This window comes from Heteronotia binoei, chromosome 2 (genome assembly GCF_032191835.1).
Source record: "Heteronotia binoei isolate CCM8104 ecotype False Entrance Well chromosome 2, APGP_CSIRO_Hbin_v1, whole genome shotgun sequence".
NCBI classification, from domain to species: domain Eukaryota; kingdom Metazoa; phylum Chordata; class Lepidosauria; order Squamata; family Gekkonidae; genus Heteronotia; species Heteronotia binoei.
Genome location: NC_083224.1, coordinates 151362471 through 151381101, shown reverse-complemented (window position 1 = coordinate 151381101; position 18631 = coordinate 151362471). Strand labels below are relative to the sequence as shown.

General features: G+C 40.7%; 2 protein-coding genes across 4 annotated transcripts in view; one reads left to right on the top strand and one right to left on the bottom strand.

Annotated features, from left to right (window-relative positions):
- Positions 1-6962, top strand: part of LOC132566821 (very-long-chain enoyl-CoA reductase-like) — a 49874-nt gene extending 42912 nt beyond the window's left edge. The window contains exons 8-13 of one of the 3 annotated variants that reach the window (XM_060232235.1): positions 2849-2921; positions 3016-3059; positions 3525-3588; positions 4598-4686; positions 6044-6089; positions 6184-6962. In XM_060232235.1, the coding sequence (XP_060088218.1) occupies positions 2849-2921; positions 3016-3059; positions 3525-3588; positions 4598-4686; positions 6044-6089; positions 6184-6311 (444 nt within the window). In that variant the 3' untranslated portion in view covers positions 6312-6962. The remainder of the gene's footprint in view (positions 1-2848; positions 2922-3015; positions 3060-3524; positions 3589-4597; positions 4687-6043; positions 6090-6183) is intronic. The other 2 variants (XM_060232236.1, XM_060232237.1) reach the window with 2 other exon arrangements.
- A 2942-nt stretch (positions 6963-9904) lies between these two features.
- Positions 9905-18631, bottom strand: part of ABCA4 (ATP binding cassette subfamily A member 4) — a 179447-nt gene continuing 170720 nt past the window's right edge. Inside the window, exons 47-50 of the mRNA XM_060232234.1 lie at positions 17474-17577; positions 15280-15372; positions 12197-12446; positions 9905-10607 (exon numbers count right to left, since the gene is read on the bottom strand). Coding sequence (XP_060088217.1) covers positions 10485-10607; positions 12197-12446; positions 15280-15372; positions 17474-17577 — 570 coding nt within the window. The 3' untranslated portion in view covers positions 9905-10484. The remainder of the gene's footprint in view (positions 10608-12196; positions 12447-15279; positions 15373-17473; positions 17578-18631) is intronic.

Here is an 18631-nt window from a genome sequence, read left to right as displayed (position 1 = left end):
TGTTTCCCCTCTCCTTCTCTTTTTTCTATCCTTTTTAATGTATCCATTCAGTATAGGAGAGGAGGTACATAATAACACAGATAATAACATCCTAGGGCAGCTGCATCAGCATTTTAAAAAGGGGAACATTATTGTGTTATTAGATTTGCTTATACGGAGTCCAGTGAGGAAGATCAGCAGTTATAGCCTATTCTGCCTTAGTGGACTGAAAAAATATGCAATGTTGCAAAAGAAGCGATATTTTCCAGCCTAATTCTTTTTTATTGTTTATGTCATTATTTATATACCTTCTTCATAGCATTTTACAAAACTAATCTAAACCCATCTCCCAACCCTGAAGAGTTTGCAGCCTAAATTTGCAACCTAAATATAGGAGAGCCAGTTGGTGTAGTGGTTAAGTGTGCGGACTCTTATCTGGGAGAACTGGGTTTGATTCCCCACTCCTCCACTTGCACCTGCTGGAATGGCCTTGGGTCAGCCATAGCTCTGGCAGAGGTTGTCCTCGAAAGGGCAGCTGCTGTGAGAGCCCTCTCCAGCCCCACCCACCTCACAGGGTGTCTGTTGTGGGGGAGGAAGGTAAAGGAGATTGTGAGCCGCTCTGAGACTCTTTGGAGTGGAGGGCGGGATATAAATCCAATATCTTCTTCTTCTTCTTCTAAATTTAGAGAGGACAGGGAAATTGGATTGGGGTGTAATAATGAGAGAGAATGCATATATTTTCTCCCAGAGGGTCAAAAAAGGATTTAGTTTTTAAAAACTCATTATAGGTGCTGACTATCTTAGCAAAATCTGGGATTCCCCACCTATTGCAGGTGACCAATTTTGCATATATTGAATGTTCATATAACTTTATTGAAGTATTTATTATGTTTTTTGTAAGCAGTATTAGAACATATAGCTGTTTGCTTGCAGCACATTTCACGGCGGGTTTGTGTGTTTAGTCTTGTTCATCCAGAACAGCATCCTTTCCCATTGATTTTCTGTAGGGTACCTGTATCTGTTGTCCCATGAGCTGAAAAACAGCATCATGAGGGCGATTCTGAGCAAACAATGGCAAGAGAAGGGGTTAAGTGGACTTTCTCTCTGCTGTTCCCGTGATCAAACTACCAGTGGTGGTCTTTCAGCCAAATCTTCTGGAGGATGTTCTTGTATCTCTTGGGTAGTTTAACTATAATAGTATGAGCTGAGGCCAATGGATGAGTTGCCATTGGATCTTGGAACTGAATCTAGGTCTTTTCCTCCAAGCCCAGAACTCTGTTCACTGAGCCTGACCATAACAGCTTGCCTTTAATGTCATCTTGATGAACGGTGGAATCAGATTTTAGTTAGGTTGGTGGAGGATGTGAAATCATCAATTGTTACTTTCCTTGGTTATCAATGTGTTTATAACTATTCCTGGCTTCCACTGGATTACTTCCTCCACAGCTGGAAGTTCAGTGAAGCTGGAGATGCATTACTACAGTGGTACATGGATATACTGCTATTCCTGGTTCCAGACTACATAAAGAATCCCCTGAATGGAACATAAGGACTCCCCCCCCCCCCCATCTTAAACATGCCCTTTGAGTGGCACAGCTATCTTTGGGGAAAATACTGGCAGGGAAGCACTGATGGCTACAGTTAAATTCCAGAGTTTGGCCTGGATTAGGTCCCTGCGATCTCTCAAGGGGTTGGTGTCCTCGCACACCAGTTGGGACTCATCCATCCAAACTTTTCATCTGCTGCCTCAGTGGACTGGAACAGATTAGTTCTGGAAGGAAAAGAAAAACTATTGCCTCTTGCTATTTGGTACAGTTAAACATTAACACAAAAGGCATGTATGGGTTTCGGTTAAGTTAATGTTTAAGGGACGATGTTTACTTCGCTGAAGATTTTAGGAACTCAGCAGGTTGTTCATTCTTCCACCTACTTAATGCAATTGCCATAACTCCCTTTGGAGGACTGGAAAGTCACTTTGGTGCTTTGTGTTGCAAGAAAGTGAAGATTAAAACATGCTACATTGGGGGTCATGTTCTTATCTGTTGGGTGGTTACACTTGCCATGAGATTAGCATAGGTTTGAAGCATGTGGATGTGATCAACTTTCAAATATATTACAGGGCACTGGAAAACAGGTAGTGATTTAAAAATTAACTAATATGATGTGTGTACCTCGAAATGTGTTTTTTCTCACTTCAAAAAATTGCCTGTCTTTCCTTCCCATCCCCACATTTTTACTTGTTGGTATTGTTGCAAAATGTTGACAAGCAACGGACTGAAAAACAGCAGTTATCAATCTATAACTGAAAGTTCTTTCGTTTAGTAACAAAATGGCCATCGTAAATGTTTGTTTGCAAAGATGGCTCCTGTGTCACAAGAGCAGGGAAGGATAATGTAGTTCTGTGAACTCTGCTCACAAACATTTATTTCACTCATGCTCACCATTGGGTTTCTACTTCCAGTGAAAGCCAAACCACACAGTGAAAAATTCTCCAGGAAACATCTGTGTCATCAGTGCAGTATTTTATTCCATTTGGGAGAATGTCAGCCATTCACTTTTATGGGAAAAAGTAAAAATGTGTGCCCTCGGAAACACTGGAGTAGGGACAAAATCTGTCCCCAGTAACTCCCTTTTTCTACAATAAGTTGGTTTCCAACAGTCTTGCCAACTTACCATGCTTACCTTGTTGGATAGAATTCAGTGGGAGTCACTGAGATCTACCCAAACTCCTCTCAACAGAATTCCCTCATTCCTTTAGTTTCTTGGTCACAACAGAATGTGACAAAGAGATAATGGCTGGATATATATGTAAAGTAATGTCAGTAATCATATATAAGTTATTAATACATGTAAAACGATTTTTTAATAGAATTGTTTCTACTACTGGGGATTTGCTGCCTGGCTTGCTTATTACATCAACCATCCTCTATACACACCACCTTGTAAGTAACGAAATAAGTGAACATCATTTGAACAGTTCATTCAGAAAGCTAAATGAGCACTAAATGAGACCTTCACAAATATTTTGTTTTGTAGCCTATGGACAAAAACAAGTCAATTTTGCTCTCATCATGTGTCTGGTAAGTAAAATGCACACTTAAAAATATAATATTGTAAGGAATGTCCTTTATTGTATTCGCAAACAAATATTTCTTAACGGCTTAGGAAATTTAAACCAGAATTGATCTGGTGGATCAACTTAATGTCACAGATATGAAATTTCCAAAAATTTGAAAAGGCAAAGGGGTTTTAGGTTTGAGAGGCTGTTTCCATTACCCAGGAAAAAGAGCCTTTTTAAAGTTGTAATAACAATCCCAATCCAACCTTAGTGACCAGCAATAGATGGATGTAACATACATTTCGATGAGTACCAAACAGTTCAATGGGGTCAGATGAGCATTGTGAAGTGAATAGGGTACACAAGTGCTACATAGATGGAATGCCACCTCCTTTGCTGGATTGGAGTAAATATATTTAGAGCCTTATTTATTTAAAGCAGTGTTTGTTATTACTGTTGTACATTTTTTCCCTCTCTCTCATTACAGACATGTGAAGCTGGAAATTTTTCTATCCACGTTGCACTTAGTAATCTGAGAAAAGACAGCAAAAGCTGAGTTCTTGGTTTCTAATTTTTTTAAAAGTTACTTGGGATGTGAATAGACACGATAGGCTGAGCTTGCACAGTGTAAAAGGACCTCATAAGAGAGAGTCTGAGCACTCTCAACTGCATTCAGAATATATAATACCCCAGTGAAAATCACCTAGTAGCAGTGGGCAATTAGGCCTACAGTAGTCATGTTTTAGAATGCAATCAGGTAGCAGATATACTTAAGCAGCAGCATGGGGGTTGTTTAATTGTAGCCATGCCCTAGTTAGTATTGTCCCAAGAGACTGAGCAGTGAACTGGGAAGTCCACTGTTCAGCTTTTTCCTTTCTCCTGAAATCACTAACAGTGCCACCATAAGCAGAGTTTCAGTGGACTTTGAAGGGTATAACTTTGCTTATGATGACACTGTAAGTGATCTTAGACCACTCACTATAATTCAGTCTTAGTCTCCTAACTGCAATGTGAAAATAACACCGTTCTTAGTACTACTGAATGGCTGCCATTCATGTATATATGGACCCATTAGGATTAGGAGTAAACCTATTGATTGCTTCTGATGATCAGGCTTTTGAGAACCAAACTTGCTCTATCGGCATCATAGTGGAATTCTGGATTCTGTTTATCGTTCCCTCTGGAATGTTTGGAACTTGTTTCTAGATTCAAAGATTATTCATTGAGTCATTAAAGCTTCTTGAGCATACTGTGATGCACTTGGCCTGCCAAAACAGATCATTTCCCCCCTTTTTCTTGGTTACAAAACCAAAGAAGTGAACAAAAGGTCTTATCCAGCTCCTAATAAAATACATCTTTCTCCCCACCCTATCTGTCTGTACAGTCCTGATCAAAGTGTACAACCATCAGAAAGTAGGCAAATAGGAAGTAGCTCCAGATTATTCAAATTAGCAAACTGAACCATATGGTACAAGAAGGACAGAAATGAGAATCTGGATTATTTTTCTTTACACATTTGTAAAGTTTGTTCTGAATTTCTGTGGATATTTTAACTCATAGGATCCAAGACCTGTAAGATTCCTTATCCAACAAAGAATCCTTTCACATGGCTATTCTATTTTGTATCCTGCCCTAACTATACCTATGAGGTATGTATTTTAAATCAGCAGACAACTTTATAAGATACAGGTCTTGCTTGATGGATATACATTTAACATGGTTATAAACCTAAAACTATTAGGGAACGTGTGAGAGTTTGACTTGCATGCAGCAAAATTATTCCATGTGTAATAAAAATAGCAAAATCTGTAAGCAGCTCTCATGTCCAAGATACAGACAAAGTTTGTGTACAGGTACATTTAGGGCTTAAGTAACTACATGGACTTTCTCACATACTTCTTTTCCTCGCTCATGAGCCTGTATGGCTTCACTCCCCCTCCCCTTTTCTGCATGTTTTTTGCTCCCTCTAGTGGTTACTTCAATATTACATCATTGTATCTGTGGCATATTTCCCTCCACTTTAAATGTGCAGGGAAATACTCCAGAGAAACAACAATGGAATATCAAAGCAACCACTAGAGGGAACAAAACATGTGGAAAAGAAAACAACTAAAAGAAGTACAGGTACATAAGTGACAAAAAGAATGTTACAGTTTCCACACGTTCCCCAAGCCTGATTCAGACTGGCACTATGGCACACAGGGAGCAGAGGCATCAGGCTTCCCTCCTAAGCTGTTTTCTCAATCTGAAATGGCCCCATGGAATGCTGTTTGCCTCATTATTGAAACCTACCTGTACTCCATCAGTACACATGGAGCCTCCAACTGGGCAAATAGTGTCCTCCCTGGCTGTTGCAAGTCAGGAAAGGCAATTCCAATCTGAATCAAGCCCCTGCATGTTTGGGAATTCAGTTTCCAGTGGGGAGCTCACAGATGACATCTGACTGACAGTCCTCAGGGCAGATTCAGGAAGAGCATGTGAAAAATGTATTGTGTTGTTAGGCCCATAGTATTAGTTGAAGAAAATAAGTCATTCATCCTTCAAAGTCTAAGAATATACTTGTTAGTATGGTGCAATGGCTAGCATTATAACAATCACTTAGCAGTTAAGATGGTGTAAAAATAATTTTTTAAAAAAACCCAGACCAAATGCTGGCACATTGAGAGAGTTAAATAGTACTCAGTTGGGGAAGTTTGTGGAAATGGAAAGATTGGGAGGACTGTGGAATTCCCCTTCCTCAATTTGCTCAGTAATTGAAGGAGAAAGGATTTGTAAGTCTGCCTTAGGTTCAGAAATGTACATTTGTAATTTTATATGTCTCTCCAGTTCAAGCTATGCATTCAAACCACATTTGTTATTTCTCTGATTGTATGCATGACTGCATTTCAGTTGTTTATCAAGGTGTTTTTGTTTTCACATAAATGGATGTGTATGTATCTTTTATTTATAGTTGTGTTAGCAGTTTTAATCATGTGAAATAGTTCTGAATTTTCTTGGCCGTTACAGCTGGGGACGTGGATTGGTTTTACTATCATGACTCAGTGCGTTCCAGGTGAATAGAATTCTTGGTTTTAAAATTTGGGAGTATTAGCCTCACCAGTGTGTTTTATAAATATTTACTGTATTCATCTCTTTGTCTTTTGTAGTGGGATTATTCACCTTACTGTGTTTCATTCAACTGACGGTCTGGGCAAAAGACAAACATTACACTTATCTACGAGAGTTTAAGGACTATCCTAGTCTTCGAATGTCTATCATTCCTTTCCTTTTGTAAAAATTTTTACTGAACTATAAGAACCAAAGTGGATGAGCTGTTATGGACAGAACTACAGGCCATGAGAGAGGCTATGAAGATGACTTAGGTGAAGTGTTCCCAGTGCATGCTGAATCTGCTCTACAGTGAGAAATCCTATGGGTTCCACAACCCCATCCTCCTCGTATTTCTGAATTTGCAACATGCAGTATTGGTTCCCATTTTGCCTCTTTGGCAATAAAGGTCTTTTGGGACTAACTACACCCAGGTTGTCAGGATATTGTCTGCTGCTGAGAGAAGGCACTTTCTATATACTTCTGGCTGGGCCTCATGGCAAAGAGCAAACAAGAAAATTCATCACATAACAGTCTAAAGTTCCACAAATGGGCTCATTAAAGAAGACTGAAATGTATCCAAAGCTGTCTCAAAGAAAGCTGATTGGGCTACCTCAATCAGCAGAAAATACAGCAACTTGTTCACAACAAAGATGAAAGCATTAAATGAAGAGAATGATGGGACTAAGAATCATGAACAATTTCTACACAGTCCTGTTGGGAGTATACTATTTCAGACTGCAAGATGGGGGTTGCAAATGTGAATGTTCCCCTTATAAGAAATTTCTTGTACAGAGAAAACTGTCACATGAAGAAAGGTCCTTGCCTGACCTTTTGACCAATATTCTAGCTCCCTATACTCAGAAAATCTATGATGTGGAGACTTAGTATTCAAATATGCTTCTCTTCGTAGAATCTGAAGTTCTCACAGGACTCTTGGTGCCATTCTAATCAGAATCCCACTGACTTCAGTTGATTTGGAAGAGTAGAACTCTATATCATGTGCTTATCTTGTCTACATTTCTTATTCTTGGAAAACATTTGGTGCTGCAATCCTGTGCTCACTTCATTGGGGAGTGAGACCTGTTGAAATCAGTGGGATTTACCACTGGGGAAAACACACATACGATTAGGTGGTACTTAAAGAAGGGGCCTAAACTGTAGTCCTGGAAAGGAATGCCTCTGTTCACAGGCATCAAAGTCAAAGGAAATATTGAATCCTCCAGTGTTGTATTTCTCCATAGAGTGTACAGTCAGTTTTTAGAAGGCTCTGTGCAAACCACAGTGAGAAACTAATGCCCTATTGTCTTAAACACACTTTTAAGTACTTGTTTTAGACTCTATCAATGAAGGGGCTCTGACTGTTTCCTGACAAGATTTATTTCTCTAGAAACAATGTATGGAAAATTTTTGCAATTGTTTATAAAGAGAATATGCAATAAATTCACTGTTATATTTTAAATTCAGTCCACATAATTACAGCAGTAGAAGATGTCATGTAGTTGCTTACTGAACTTTTAAAATATTTTTGCTTAGTACCTCACTCAAGTTAAAAAAAAGCCATCCATCACAGGGTAAACACACACACAACATATATATACAGCCCATCTTCATTGCATAGCATATTGTACCTGAGAAGGGATGGTTTGGGATGTACTAATGTAAACGGAAAACAGTAAGGTGAAATTCAAATTAATGTATCCCTATGTATATTTATTAGAAGTCTTTTTTATTAAAAATACTGAAGACAACATACAAATTATATTTTCTTTGTAATATGACTGCTACTGGGAAAGGGGATTACATGAGAAATAGTGTGTGAATGCCTTCATAGTGATACAGTAGAGGTGCAGGGAAGACTTTAACCAGCCTGAGCAGCCATTCAAAACACATGTTGCATTAGTTTGGTTAAAAGCTTCCCAGTCCCTATGGTGAACCAGTTTCTCAGAAGCTTCCCTCATGATTCTACACACATAGAGTTCCCTTCCTGGCAGCAATCACACTACAAAGATTACTAGGATTTAATGTACTATTCTCCGGTATGGTGGCTGAAAAAATAAAAGGCTATTTATTATTTTCAAAACTTTCCTACCACAATATGGCTCAACAAGACCCTGAGAGTGCTTAAAGCATTCAAATATATGTTTAAATTTTGTAAGCCACCTTGAGCTGCATAAGGAAGAAAGGCAGCTAATAAATGTTTTAAATAAATTAGTAAGCCAACACAAGCATGAACTCATGAGGACTTGCAAAGTGAATTTCCCTCTCCCTCACCATTTTGTTTTCCTTCTTTGAAAGTTCCCATAGCCTCTCCCTCTTTCCTGCACTGTGGGGAACCAGCAAGGATTTGTGAAGGGCACCCATCCTCTCTCCCTCCCTTCTCAACTTCCTCACACATTTCCTCTTTCCCTCCACCTGGCAAACTCCATATCCCCAACCATCTCTGCTTACTTCCCTCCCACCCACCTCTTATGTGCTCCTTCATCTGTGAGATTTATTATTTGCCCACCTTGCTCCCTCTCTTCCATTTTTTCCTCAAAACAACCCAGGAGGGGAGGGGAACTGGGAGTGAAAACCCCCGCAAAAGAGCCCCTCCCTCAGCCCACCCTGGCTGTGTCCCCAAAGGAAAGAGGGAGAGGGGAAGAGGCAGTCTGTCTGACCCTGACCCTCCCTCCAAAAGGGGAGATGGAAGGAAGAGGCAGCCTGTCTAACTAATTGGCTAGGTACTGCTTTCCTCACTTTGGGGAGGCCTTGCTTCCCTTGTTTCCTGAAGGCCAGGTAAATTGTTTTTCTCATCCTGGCTGGCTACCTCCCTCAATTTGCATGAGGCTTGACTGGGCTAAACCAAGCACCACCCTCTGCTTCACATGGGGCTCAAGGCATACACCGCCCTCTGCCTTGCATGGGGTTTGGATGGTTCAGACTCAGCCCTTCCATTAGAGTAGGGTTTGTCAGTCCACATATGGGTAAGAGGTCATTGGACCGCCAGGAGACATTCAGGTGTTCTTAATTGTCAATTTTGGCCTTTCCTGTGAGGTTAATTAGGCTGAGAATATCTAACTGGTCCAAGATCACGCAGTGAGTTTCCAGGGCAGAATGGGGGTTCAAGGTCCTGATTTGGAATTCTAACTACTACAACACACTGGCTTTTGTGGGATAGTCGCTGTCGAACATTAGCAAGAAGCCAGCCCTAGGTAAGTTATGCAAGTCATGTGGCATCAAGCTGCCAATCAGTCCTTTCTCAAAGGCCAAAACAGTCCTGAAAAAGGTCATGTCCCTACCCCTGCCTTTTACTCACAGAAACCAAGCCTGTTGTGGTTGCCTAGCAACAGCCTCTGAGGGGCTTCTGTTTCTCAAAACTACAGGCACTCCTTTTATCATTTGGGTTTTTTGAAAATTCCATTGTATTTTTTTTAAATTTCAGATTTTTCTGCAAACCTGGGTATCGTTCAGGTTTGTAGAAAGATCTGTTTTGTCCATTCACAGGTCCAACCACAGGATTTAAGTATCCACAGATTTGGCCATCTTGGCTATTGGAATATATGATGATGGCACCACAACAGAGGTTTATTAAGCTGGAGGTTAAAATAATTCATTTGAAGAATGAGAAGCTTCTGCTAACTGCATTTTACCAATGGTGTGAGAAATAATAGCATCTTGGGGATCTTCTGCACATGGGTTTCCTAATGGCGCCACTGAGAGTTATACACAGCATGAGAACCAGAGTCTTAGACAATATCCAAACCTCCACCTGGTGGAGCGGTAAAAATAGCACCCACCACAGGTATGCATCATTGGGCCTAAGTAGAATTTAAATAGTATCCAAGCTTTGGAGCTCTCACCCTAAATGCTGATAGGTTTTATAAGTTACAGTTATAAACTAGCAGAGGTGAACCATGAATGCACTGAGGGACTTGGGAGAGGGAATGTTTCCCTTGCATTCATAAAACTTTGCAATTCCATAGTCAACCATGAATCCCTGTGAATTCATTGACGTGTTAGCCATAGCCAGTGCCTGTCCAGGTTGTAACAGGAGAGAAGACAACACAGCTTGCAATTGTTAGCAAGTCCTAGTTGGGTCCAAAACATAAATTCTACAGCATTACTTTAAAAACAGGTGCTTTTGATGTCAGAGATGGACTTGAATACTTGTTTTTTTTTTAAATTGTACATACACAAAAGTGATTTTGTATCAAACCATTTTGTATCAAAGCCTACTCATCTGACTCCATTACTGTTCCCCACTGGTACCGCTATGTTTAACTGCTGTGTTGTGAAAAGCTTGTCCCATATTTGCAGTTCTCTGGTATGGCAGGACCCCCAGCTAAGGAGCATTCTTTTCAGCTGATGCTGAGCTCCTTTACGCTTTCATCTGCCCAGAGAAAACAGGGGTCACCTTCACTGCTCTGTTAGCACCAGCTGCACGAGGGTGAAGAGGGATTTCTTCATCCTCCGTCTGTTGTTTAGCAAAGTTCACAAAAACCTGTGGGAGGAAAAACAGGTGTGTCATCAAGAATTGTCATTGCTTCTGGTAAAGGATGCAGGGAATCCAGATGTCCTGTGAACATGAAAAATGTAGATGGATGCTAATTCCATTGGGCTAAGCTTGGAAAGATCATTCTCTGCTTAACTAGTCATTACTACAGTTATTGTCAGGCCTGGAGAAAAATGTCCTCTCCCTTTAATTGAGGCTTAATGTTTGGAAATGAGCAGTTGAAGCTCTTCATGGCATGGCATAACATCAAGTGAAGCCTCTGTTAAGCAGACAGGGCATTTTTCTCCAGGCCTGTTGGCAGCCCTGGTCATCACCTTCCATACAGGTCTCCAGACATTTCACCCCTAAAGTCTTCCCTTAAAGTTCTGGAGAGAACAAGGACAGGTGTCCCCAACATGGCGCCTGTGGACATCATGATATCTGACACCTCTCCTGGTGCCCACCAAGTTTTATTTGAAAGTAGACATGACCAGGTGTGGCTTCTGCCCAGCAGGCCTTCTAATTGTTCAGTCACCGCTAACACAGCACAAGGATCTTCACTGTGTGACTGAAGATGAACTGTGTGCCTGCAAGATAATTTTTTTTTTAAAAAAAGGGCATTCTGAAGCAGAGCTGCCTGCCTGCAATGTTAAAGTGTTAATATTAGAGTTATGTATAACCTCACTCCCTGGTTGGCTCCACCTCCTTTGTCAGCCATTTTGTGTCAGATTTACAAAGGTACTCTCAAGCTCAAAAAGGTTGGAGATGCTGTGAAGGCTGGTCCCACTGAAAGTGACTATCCACTGTTATCTTTTTAAACCAATTCTTAAATTACTTGCAGTGCAATCCCAAGAAGAGTCAGGGCTAAACTATGAGTTATGTTTTTGGTGAGACAGGTTAGGGTTTCCTGGATTCAACTAGCTTTCCCTACAGTCATACAGCAGCTGTGGGAAATAGCATTTTTAAAACTTGAAGGAGCCCAGTTCTGCTAGGGGGAGGGGCTCCTGCTTTCACAGTGTTTTTCCACGCTGCAGGGAGCTACTTGCATAACTGGAGTTCCACATGGAGTTTTTGCAACATGTACAGCTGCAAAGATATGCAAATACCTTCTGCCAGGGCTGCTTTAGCTCAGGATAATGGCATGGGGGGAAGGGCAGGAGCCCCTCCTTCCTCCAAGGCACTATTCCAAACAGAGTTGGGCTCCTGGGATCTTTAAAAATGCCTTTCCCTCCAGCTTCTGTGTGACTTGAGGGGAAGTGAGTTGAGTCCAGGAAACCCCAACTTAATTTATCAAAAAACATAAATGTAGTTTGTCCCTTACACTCTAAGTACAATTAAGTTAACAGTTTAAAAGGGTATAATTCACAACTGCACTATGTCCCTATGGGGTTGTAAGCTATACTCTTGCAATGTCCCTAAGCAATTTTAAGATTAAAGCATGTTGGCTAGAAATATGGAATCATATAATCTTTATAAAGAATTGCCATAACATTGCTTGCTAGTCATTTTCAAAACTTTTAAGAGACTTGATTTATTCTTGGACAGATGCCTACGTTTCCTAGGTGGGGCTTTAACGGTTTCAGTAGGTTTCAGCTTACCTGGTCTAGGGTAGTTTGTGAGACAGAATATTCTTCAATATTCAGACAGTCCTTGTTGGAGAGAATTAACCGGAAGATCCTGGCCAGTGAGTAGGCGCATATCTGGTATTGAAGCATGTTGTAGTGCTTCTCTCTTAGTATGCTCCCTGGGAAGTTCAACTGTATGAACTGCTCAGCTAGACTTGGATCTGGAGGCAATCCAGGTTTGGGAGCCTTGATTTTCATGGTAACAATGTAGCCATCACCATATCTGTGAAATACCCAAAGTTGATAAAGTGATGGGCTATACTGTTCTTTAAGAAATATCCATATATCTTATAAATAAAATCTATCTCAGAAATTGGCCATATGCAATTTTTTAAAAGGCACTCATAATGGTCAAGAAGGAAGAACATATGCAAGTCATGTGGCATCAAGCTGCCAATCAGTCCTTTCCCAAAGGCCAAAACAGTCCTGAAAAAGACCCTGTCCCTTCCCCTGCCTTTTATTCACAGAAACCAAGCCTGTTGTGGTTGCCTAGCAACAGTCTCTGAGAGGCTTCTGTTTCTCAAAACTACAGGCACTCCTTTAATCATTTGGGTTTTTTGAAAATTCCATTGCATTGTTTTTTTTTTAATTTCAGATTTTTCTGCAAACTTGGGTCATTGTTCAGGTTTGCAGAAAGATCTGTTTTGTCCATTCACAGGTCCAATCACCTGATTTAAGTATCCATAGATTTGGCCATCTTGGCTATTGGTCATCTTGAACATGGCAGTGAATATTTAGGAATATTCTTTAGGAGTGGGGCCATAAATATGTTTTGTAACCAGAATATTCCCAGCTAAAATCCAGGCATTTTCAGTTAAAAGGATCAGTAACGGGTGATGAGAAAGACCTTTTCCATGGGGAGTCACTGTCAGTCATACTAGATAATACTAATCTTGATAAACAAGTGATCTGAGGAGCTCATGCTATTTTTAGTGAGATCACTTGAAAAAGAGTTGATAAAACCACATGAGACCAGCACTCATAATTAACAACAATTTTATATGTAATTGCATGGCTAAATACAAAAATTGTACAGTTTAGTGTTATTAGTTGCTCAGGGCCCCATGTATAGGGAGAAACATAGCATAAGTGCAGTAACTAAACAGCACCTACTGATTATTCATAGGAGTTGACTTGATGTTTGGTGAACTCAGTAAACTTAATCATTTGTTCAGCGCCTGGTCATCAAGTTTATTTGCATTCCCTGCTATGAAACCGCACCTTGGGAGTGGTTGGAATGAGCTAACTTGAGGGTTAGAGTAAAGTATTCTTAAGTTTAATGATTTCAGTTAGCTCAAGTATCTCTAAATTTGTGCTGTGATGTGTCTGAAATGTTCCAAGCCTGGCAATCTAATCCTGGAAATGAAAGAATTTGTATGGAAAAGATCCAAAGCAAATATGCTTGTAATGGGGAATCAGAGCTAAGTTTCCAAGGCTGGTCTTACCATCTACCAGAATGAGTCAACCCTCAGGCAAGAGATGGATGCAATTAAAGGGTAGGAGATATTTAAGCCATTTCATTATTTTTAACAAGTTAAAAGGGAGTCTTGTGTATTTGTTCTTAAAAGTAATGTTTGATGTAGATATTTGGGCGGAAATGCAATGTAAAAAGACTGTAATAGTGTGTTTTGTCATATCAAGGATGACACAGATTCATGCGAAGCAACAGTGTGGGGCAAGACCAGATAGGCACTATGTAGGGGCAGGTAGGAATTTGGATTTTCCAGTTTAGATCACAACACCTTAAGCCTGGGCTGAATAACTTGCTTGTTATAAGACTCTCTGACTTACTTTTACAAGTCCAGATGTTAACCAGTACAATTTTCTAAAAGGAACTGAAAAATATGAGATTAAAGCTGAATAACTGAGGATTCCTGCAGAAGGAAATACAACTCAATAAAAGGCTAACAGCCCCTGCTCCTGCTATTGCCCTCTCCTCTGTGCCTCACACAGTCTATCAGCCACAGCACTTAATATCTGTGCCTTCCTCACTCCTCAGGCATCTTTAAATACAGAATCACAAGCTGGGCATGCTCTACTCCATTTCCCGAATTCTTTCATCTTGTGAGAATTCAAGAAATTTTATTGGGCACAACATGATATACTGTGTTTAAGGATTGTGTGGAAGTGAAAGAGATGGAGTATTAGAGGCTCTGGCTTTGGGGCAGGGTGGTGACAGAAGCAGAGTCAGCCATGTCCTTCCAGCTCCTGAGCTCATGAACACAACCTTGCCTCATTTAGAGTTAATGACAGTATATAGTACAAGGGGCTTTCCACCCAGAGCCAGCCTTGCCACTGGGAAACTAGGTGGCCTAGAGTGCCGGCCTTCTGGGCACGCCAAATGGGTGCCCCCATGTGATTCAGTGATGTTATCAGTGCCGGGGGGGGGGGGGGCGGGGAGGGCAGAGGTTAGCCTTTCCTAGGGTGCCAACCAGTCTAGAACTGGCCCTGTTTCCACTTTTGCAATATAGTGACAAAAACTGCAGCAACCACTGCAGCCAACCTTATTGCATAAAAAGGTGGTGCTGAAATTACAGCACAAGTTTCTGGGAGAACAGAACAGAAGCAATGAGCCAAGTAGCCTTTGTGTTTATTGTACTATTTAGTTGTTCAAGTCAATAAGGCACTATAAGTAACTATCCTGATACAGACATCATTGGAGAATTACCACTAAATTAGCATGGCCCGTTGAAGTGAACAGATTTGGAATTAGAAAATCAGCAGCTGAATGACTCCCTCAGTGCAAGAGTATACCACAGAAAACAGACTAACCAGGCATTTGCTCTTCCGAGGGAATACTAGAAATGGAAAACTGAAATCTCTAATGAGAATTCTCAGCCCCATCATCAACACACATAATTTCAAGATTCTTTGCAGGAAAAACACAAGAATGAATTAGCTGTTTAAGGCAGAGATGCCCCTACAGGCAGGCTTACTGTGGCCTTGCACAGGCGATCCCTCTTGTATTGTGCCCAAGGTTACAATAACTAGACACATTTTCCACAGTGAGAAGTATCTGGTAACTATAAAAATGAGAAGTAAATCTTTTAACATACTTGTATTTGAGTTGCTGAATGGTGCCCAGGCATTTGAAAGTCCCCTTAACCATAATAGCCAGGCGTGTACAGAGCGCCTCACATTCTTCCATGCTGGTAAAATAGAGAGCAATAATAATAATAATAAAAAGTAGCCCTGCAGTCCTGATATGTACAAATAGTTTATATTGGATCTGACCATACACAACAGACCCTTCATTGTGATCTAGCTTGGCCTTGCTATGGAGCTCAGCTGTTTTTGCAGACTAGTTATTTCTTTCTCTAAAGAATGAAACTGACTCCTTGAGGATCAGTAGCATCCACTTCATATTCTCAGGTATTTCATTTTTGTTCAAGATAAACATAGTGTGGGGAAATGCTTTTTTATTTTGCAGTCTGGGCAAAATAAAATGGTCAAACTGGCTGGAGACAATGAAATGGCAAATTCAGACCTTAGCTGAAATTTGACATAAAGAAGGGACATGGAGACTTGGAGAGTGTGAAAGGACAGATGGTATATTCCTGGAGATTTCAGGAAAGGATTATTTGAACCACAAGGGGCTGGGAAGACAGAAGAGATAAAATCCCTTAGCATGGAGGAGAGGGGTTCATTTGCAAGTCCTTTTTTGGCTGATTCCATCTGGAGGAGGGAGCTCTCATACCTGAGCTCCATCTTGATGGCTGCCATTGCCATGTGGAGAGGGTGGGAGGGGGGCTGCCTAGACAAGGTTACAGGAAGCTTTAGGAACAGGAAACCGTAACTTCTAAATTAAAGAGCCTGCCTTAGAATAATGTCAGCTAGAGCATGTATACAGTGAAGGACAGCAGAACTGCATGTTTTGCACCTTTCTTTTGTATTCCTTGCTCACTCTGATGCTATGCACAGGGTATGTGTGTGGACTTTTTACTTTTAATAAATTCTACACTATTTTACATGCTGGTTGTTGTTCTCCATACCACATAGACTTCTGCTGTTTGAACTTGCTGTGTAAAAGGGTGCTGGGGAAGGAGGGAATTTAGCTACTAGATACTGTTTTCCTGGGAGTGCGCAAGTGTAGTATGCTGTCTCTGTGGTAACCAGTCCCTGAGTACTGGGAGATGCAGCATAGACACTAGGCAGAACCACAGAATGGCAATGTGGGAAGGGAAACTCAAAAATATTGGCCCTCTTGGTGGACAGTTCCTCAAATGACCAGTTGGAGGCAGAATACTAAAGGAGGAGTGAGAGAGAAATTCCTCCAAGTGTCAGGTAAACTGGGAGAGTAGCACATTGTTGGGCAGAGGGTGGGGACAGTCACTGGGTGTCTAGATGCCTCAAAGAGCCAAACAAAGAAGTAACAGTGGGCCTGTGGGGCTCTTCTACTACAAGCAATATTTATTTAACCTTGAGTGTTTGTTGGTCTTCCTTTGAGAAGCTCTATATGACTTCCATAGGGAAGCTTCAAAGACAGTCTCATGTCCAAGTAAATAAAGAATCAGACAAAGTGTGATCTATTTCCAGACTATTTGAGGGCCCTTAATGTTCTGCCTTCACAAAAACAAAAGACAGTAATTCCTAGAGAAGTGTGGGTGGTTGCCAGGGTGGATACAAGTATCCTTCTGAGTAGTAGGAAGAAATTTTCTAAACTTCCTGTTTCCTGCCAAGTGGTACAATAGAGGAAGCTGTGTGCTCAGCTCTGTTCCTCTTGTGCTGAATGGTCCCAGTGGCACCGTTAAACATATACACAGGAAGTATGAGGATACAGCACAGGCATCTAGATAGACCTCGGTGGAATTAAGTAAAGAAGATCACAAAGGGCTTAATCTTCACTTCATTAATAAATGTGTTTTTTCTTATTAATACATAACAGACTGCTAAGAGTTAAACCACAATTATTCTTCTTCATATTTCAGCTCACTTTGAGACCTATTAATATTCAGAAAGAGCATGCACACAGTCACTCTGGTATTGCAATACTTAAAAACAAAGAGGGAAGATCTTTCAATATTTTCTGGATTTAGAATGCTAGCATTTCAAGCAGAAAGTTTAGTAGGATTCTCCCTGATGTGCAAGTTTTCTTCCTTCAGGGAATTTTTAACATGCTGAAATGCTTGGTTATTAGGATATTGTACAATGTGCTTACACTGAATATTTGAACTGGCCATTGAATTGGAATATTTGAATTGGCCAGGTCTTGGGTTCCACAGCTGATTGTACATGAGTTATGTGCATTACCTGTGTGAAGTCAGAACAACAGCTCTCCCCTCTCTGATCACACTGACAATTGAATTCCATAAGAAACGTCGAGACTGAGGGTCCATACCTGTTGTTGGCTCATCCTGAAAGAACAAGATAATAATAATGTAGCTGGAGATGATGAAAAATATAATAGTCTGCCAGTGAGCTTTGGTTAGGGCTATGCACTCAGCTATATCCAGCCCCCCCCCCCCCAAAAAAAGCTGCTGTATTTTTCCAGCTGTTTATACATTTAGGTACCTTTTTGGCTATCCAATACAGCCAAGACCAAAAAATCTCAAAAGTATTTGGGATCTTGGGGAATATTGCATAGCCACAGTTAAATGGTGTTTAAAGGGGTTATCATCCCTTTAAATGCCTTCTGGGTAAACTCGCAGCTTGGAGAAGGCATTTATTGGGACTGCAAGTCCTTTAAAGGCCTTTGGAGTGAATGTGAATCTTGCGGAAGGCATTTAAAGGAACCACAATCTCTTTAAATACCTTTTCCCTCTCCATTGGAAACAATGGAGGATGGGGGCACCTTCTTTGAGGGGGGATGGACCAATCTTTTTGAAACTTGAGGGTTCTTTTGAGGAAAGGCACCAGCAGCTATGCTGAAAAATTTTGTATCTCTACCTCAAAAATCTGCCCCCCCCCAGGCCCCTGGATGGATTCCCCATTTTACTCTTTGGGAACCATTGGAACTGGGGGGAAAATCAGGATTCCTGAAAAATCACAAATCCAAATACCATACTAGTCTTGAGAATCAGGAATATCAGGAAATGCTGATAATTTTCCAATTCAATATACCCACACCTGAAAAGTACTGATTTTTTTTGGCGCACATCTAGCTTTGATCATTATCAATAATTTCTTTTTTCAGGCTTGGTTATAAACAGTCAAAACCATTTGTGATGACTTATACAAGAAAATAAGGTAATGCAGAAGCAATCATGTGGATATTTTTTCTTATGGTATACTAATTGTAATTGATCTTAATTGGCACAAGATCCTTCTATAAATGGAGACAACTGTTGTAGCCATTGATTCTCTCCAGTATGTCAGTTTAGCTTAAGTAAACAGAGTTCTCTAGCCAATCACTGGCTTCCCATTGGAAGCATTCATACGCAGGAGGGAACTAATGACCCAAAAAAGCAG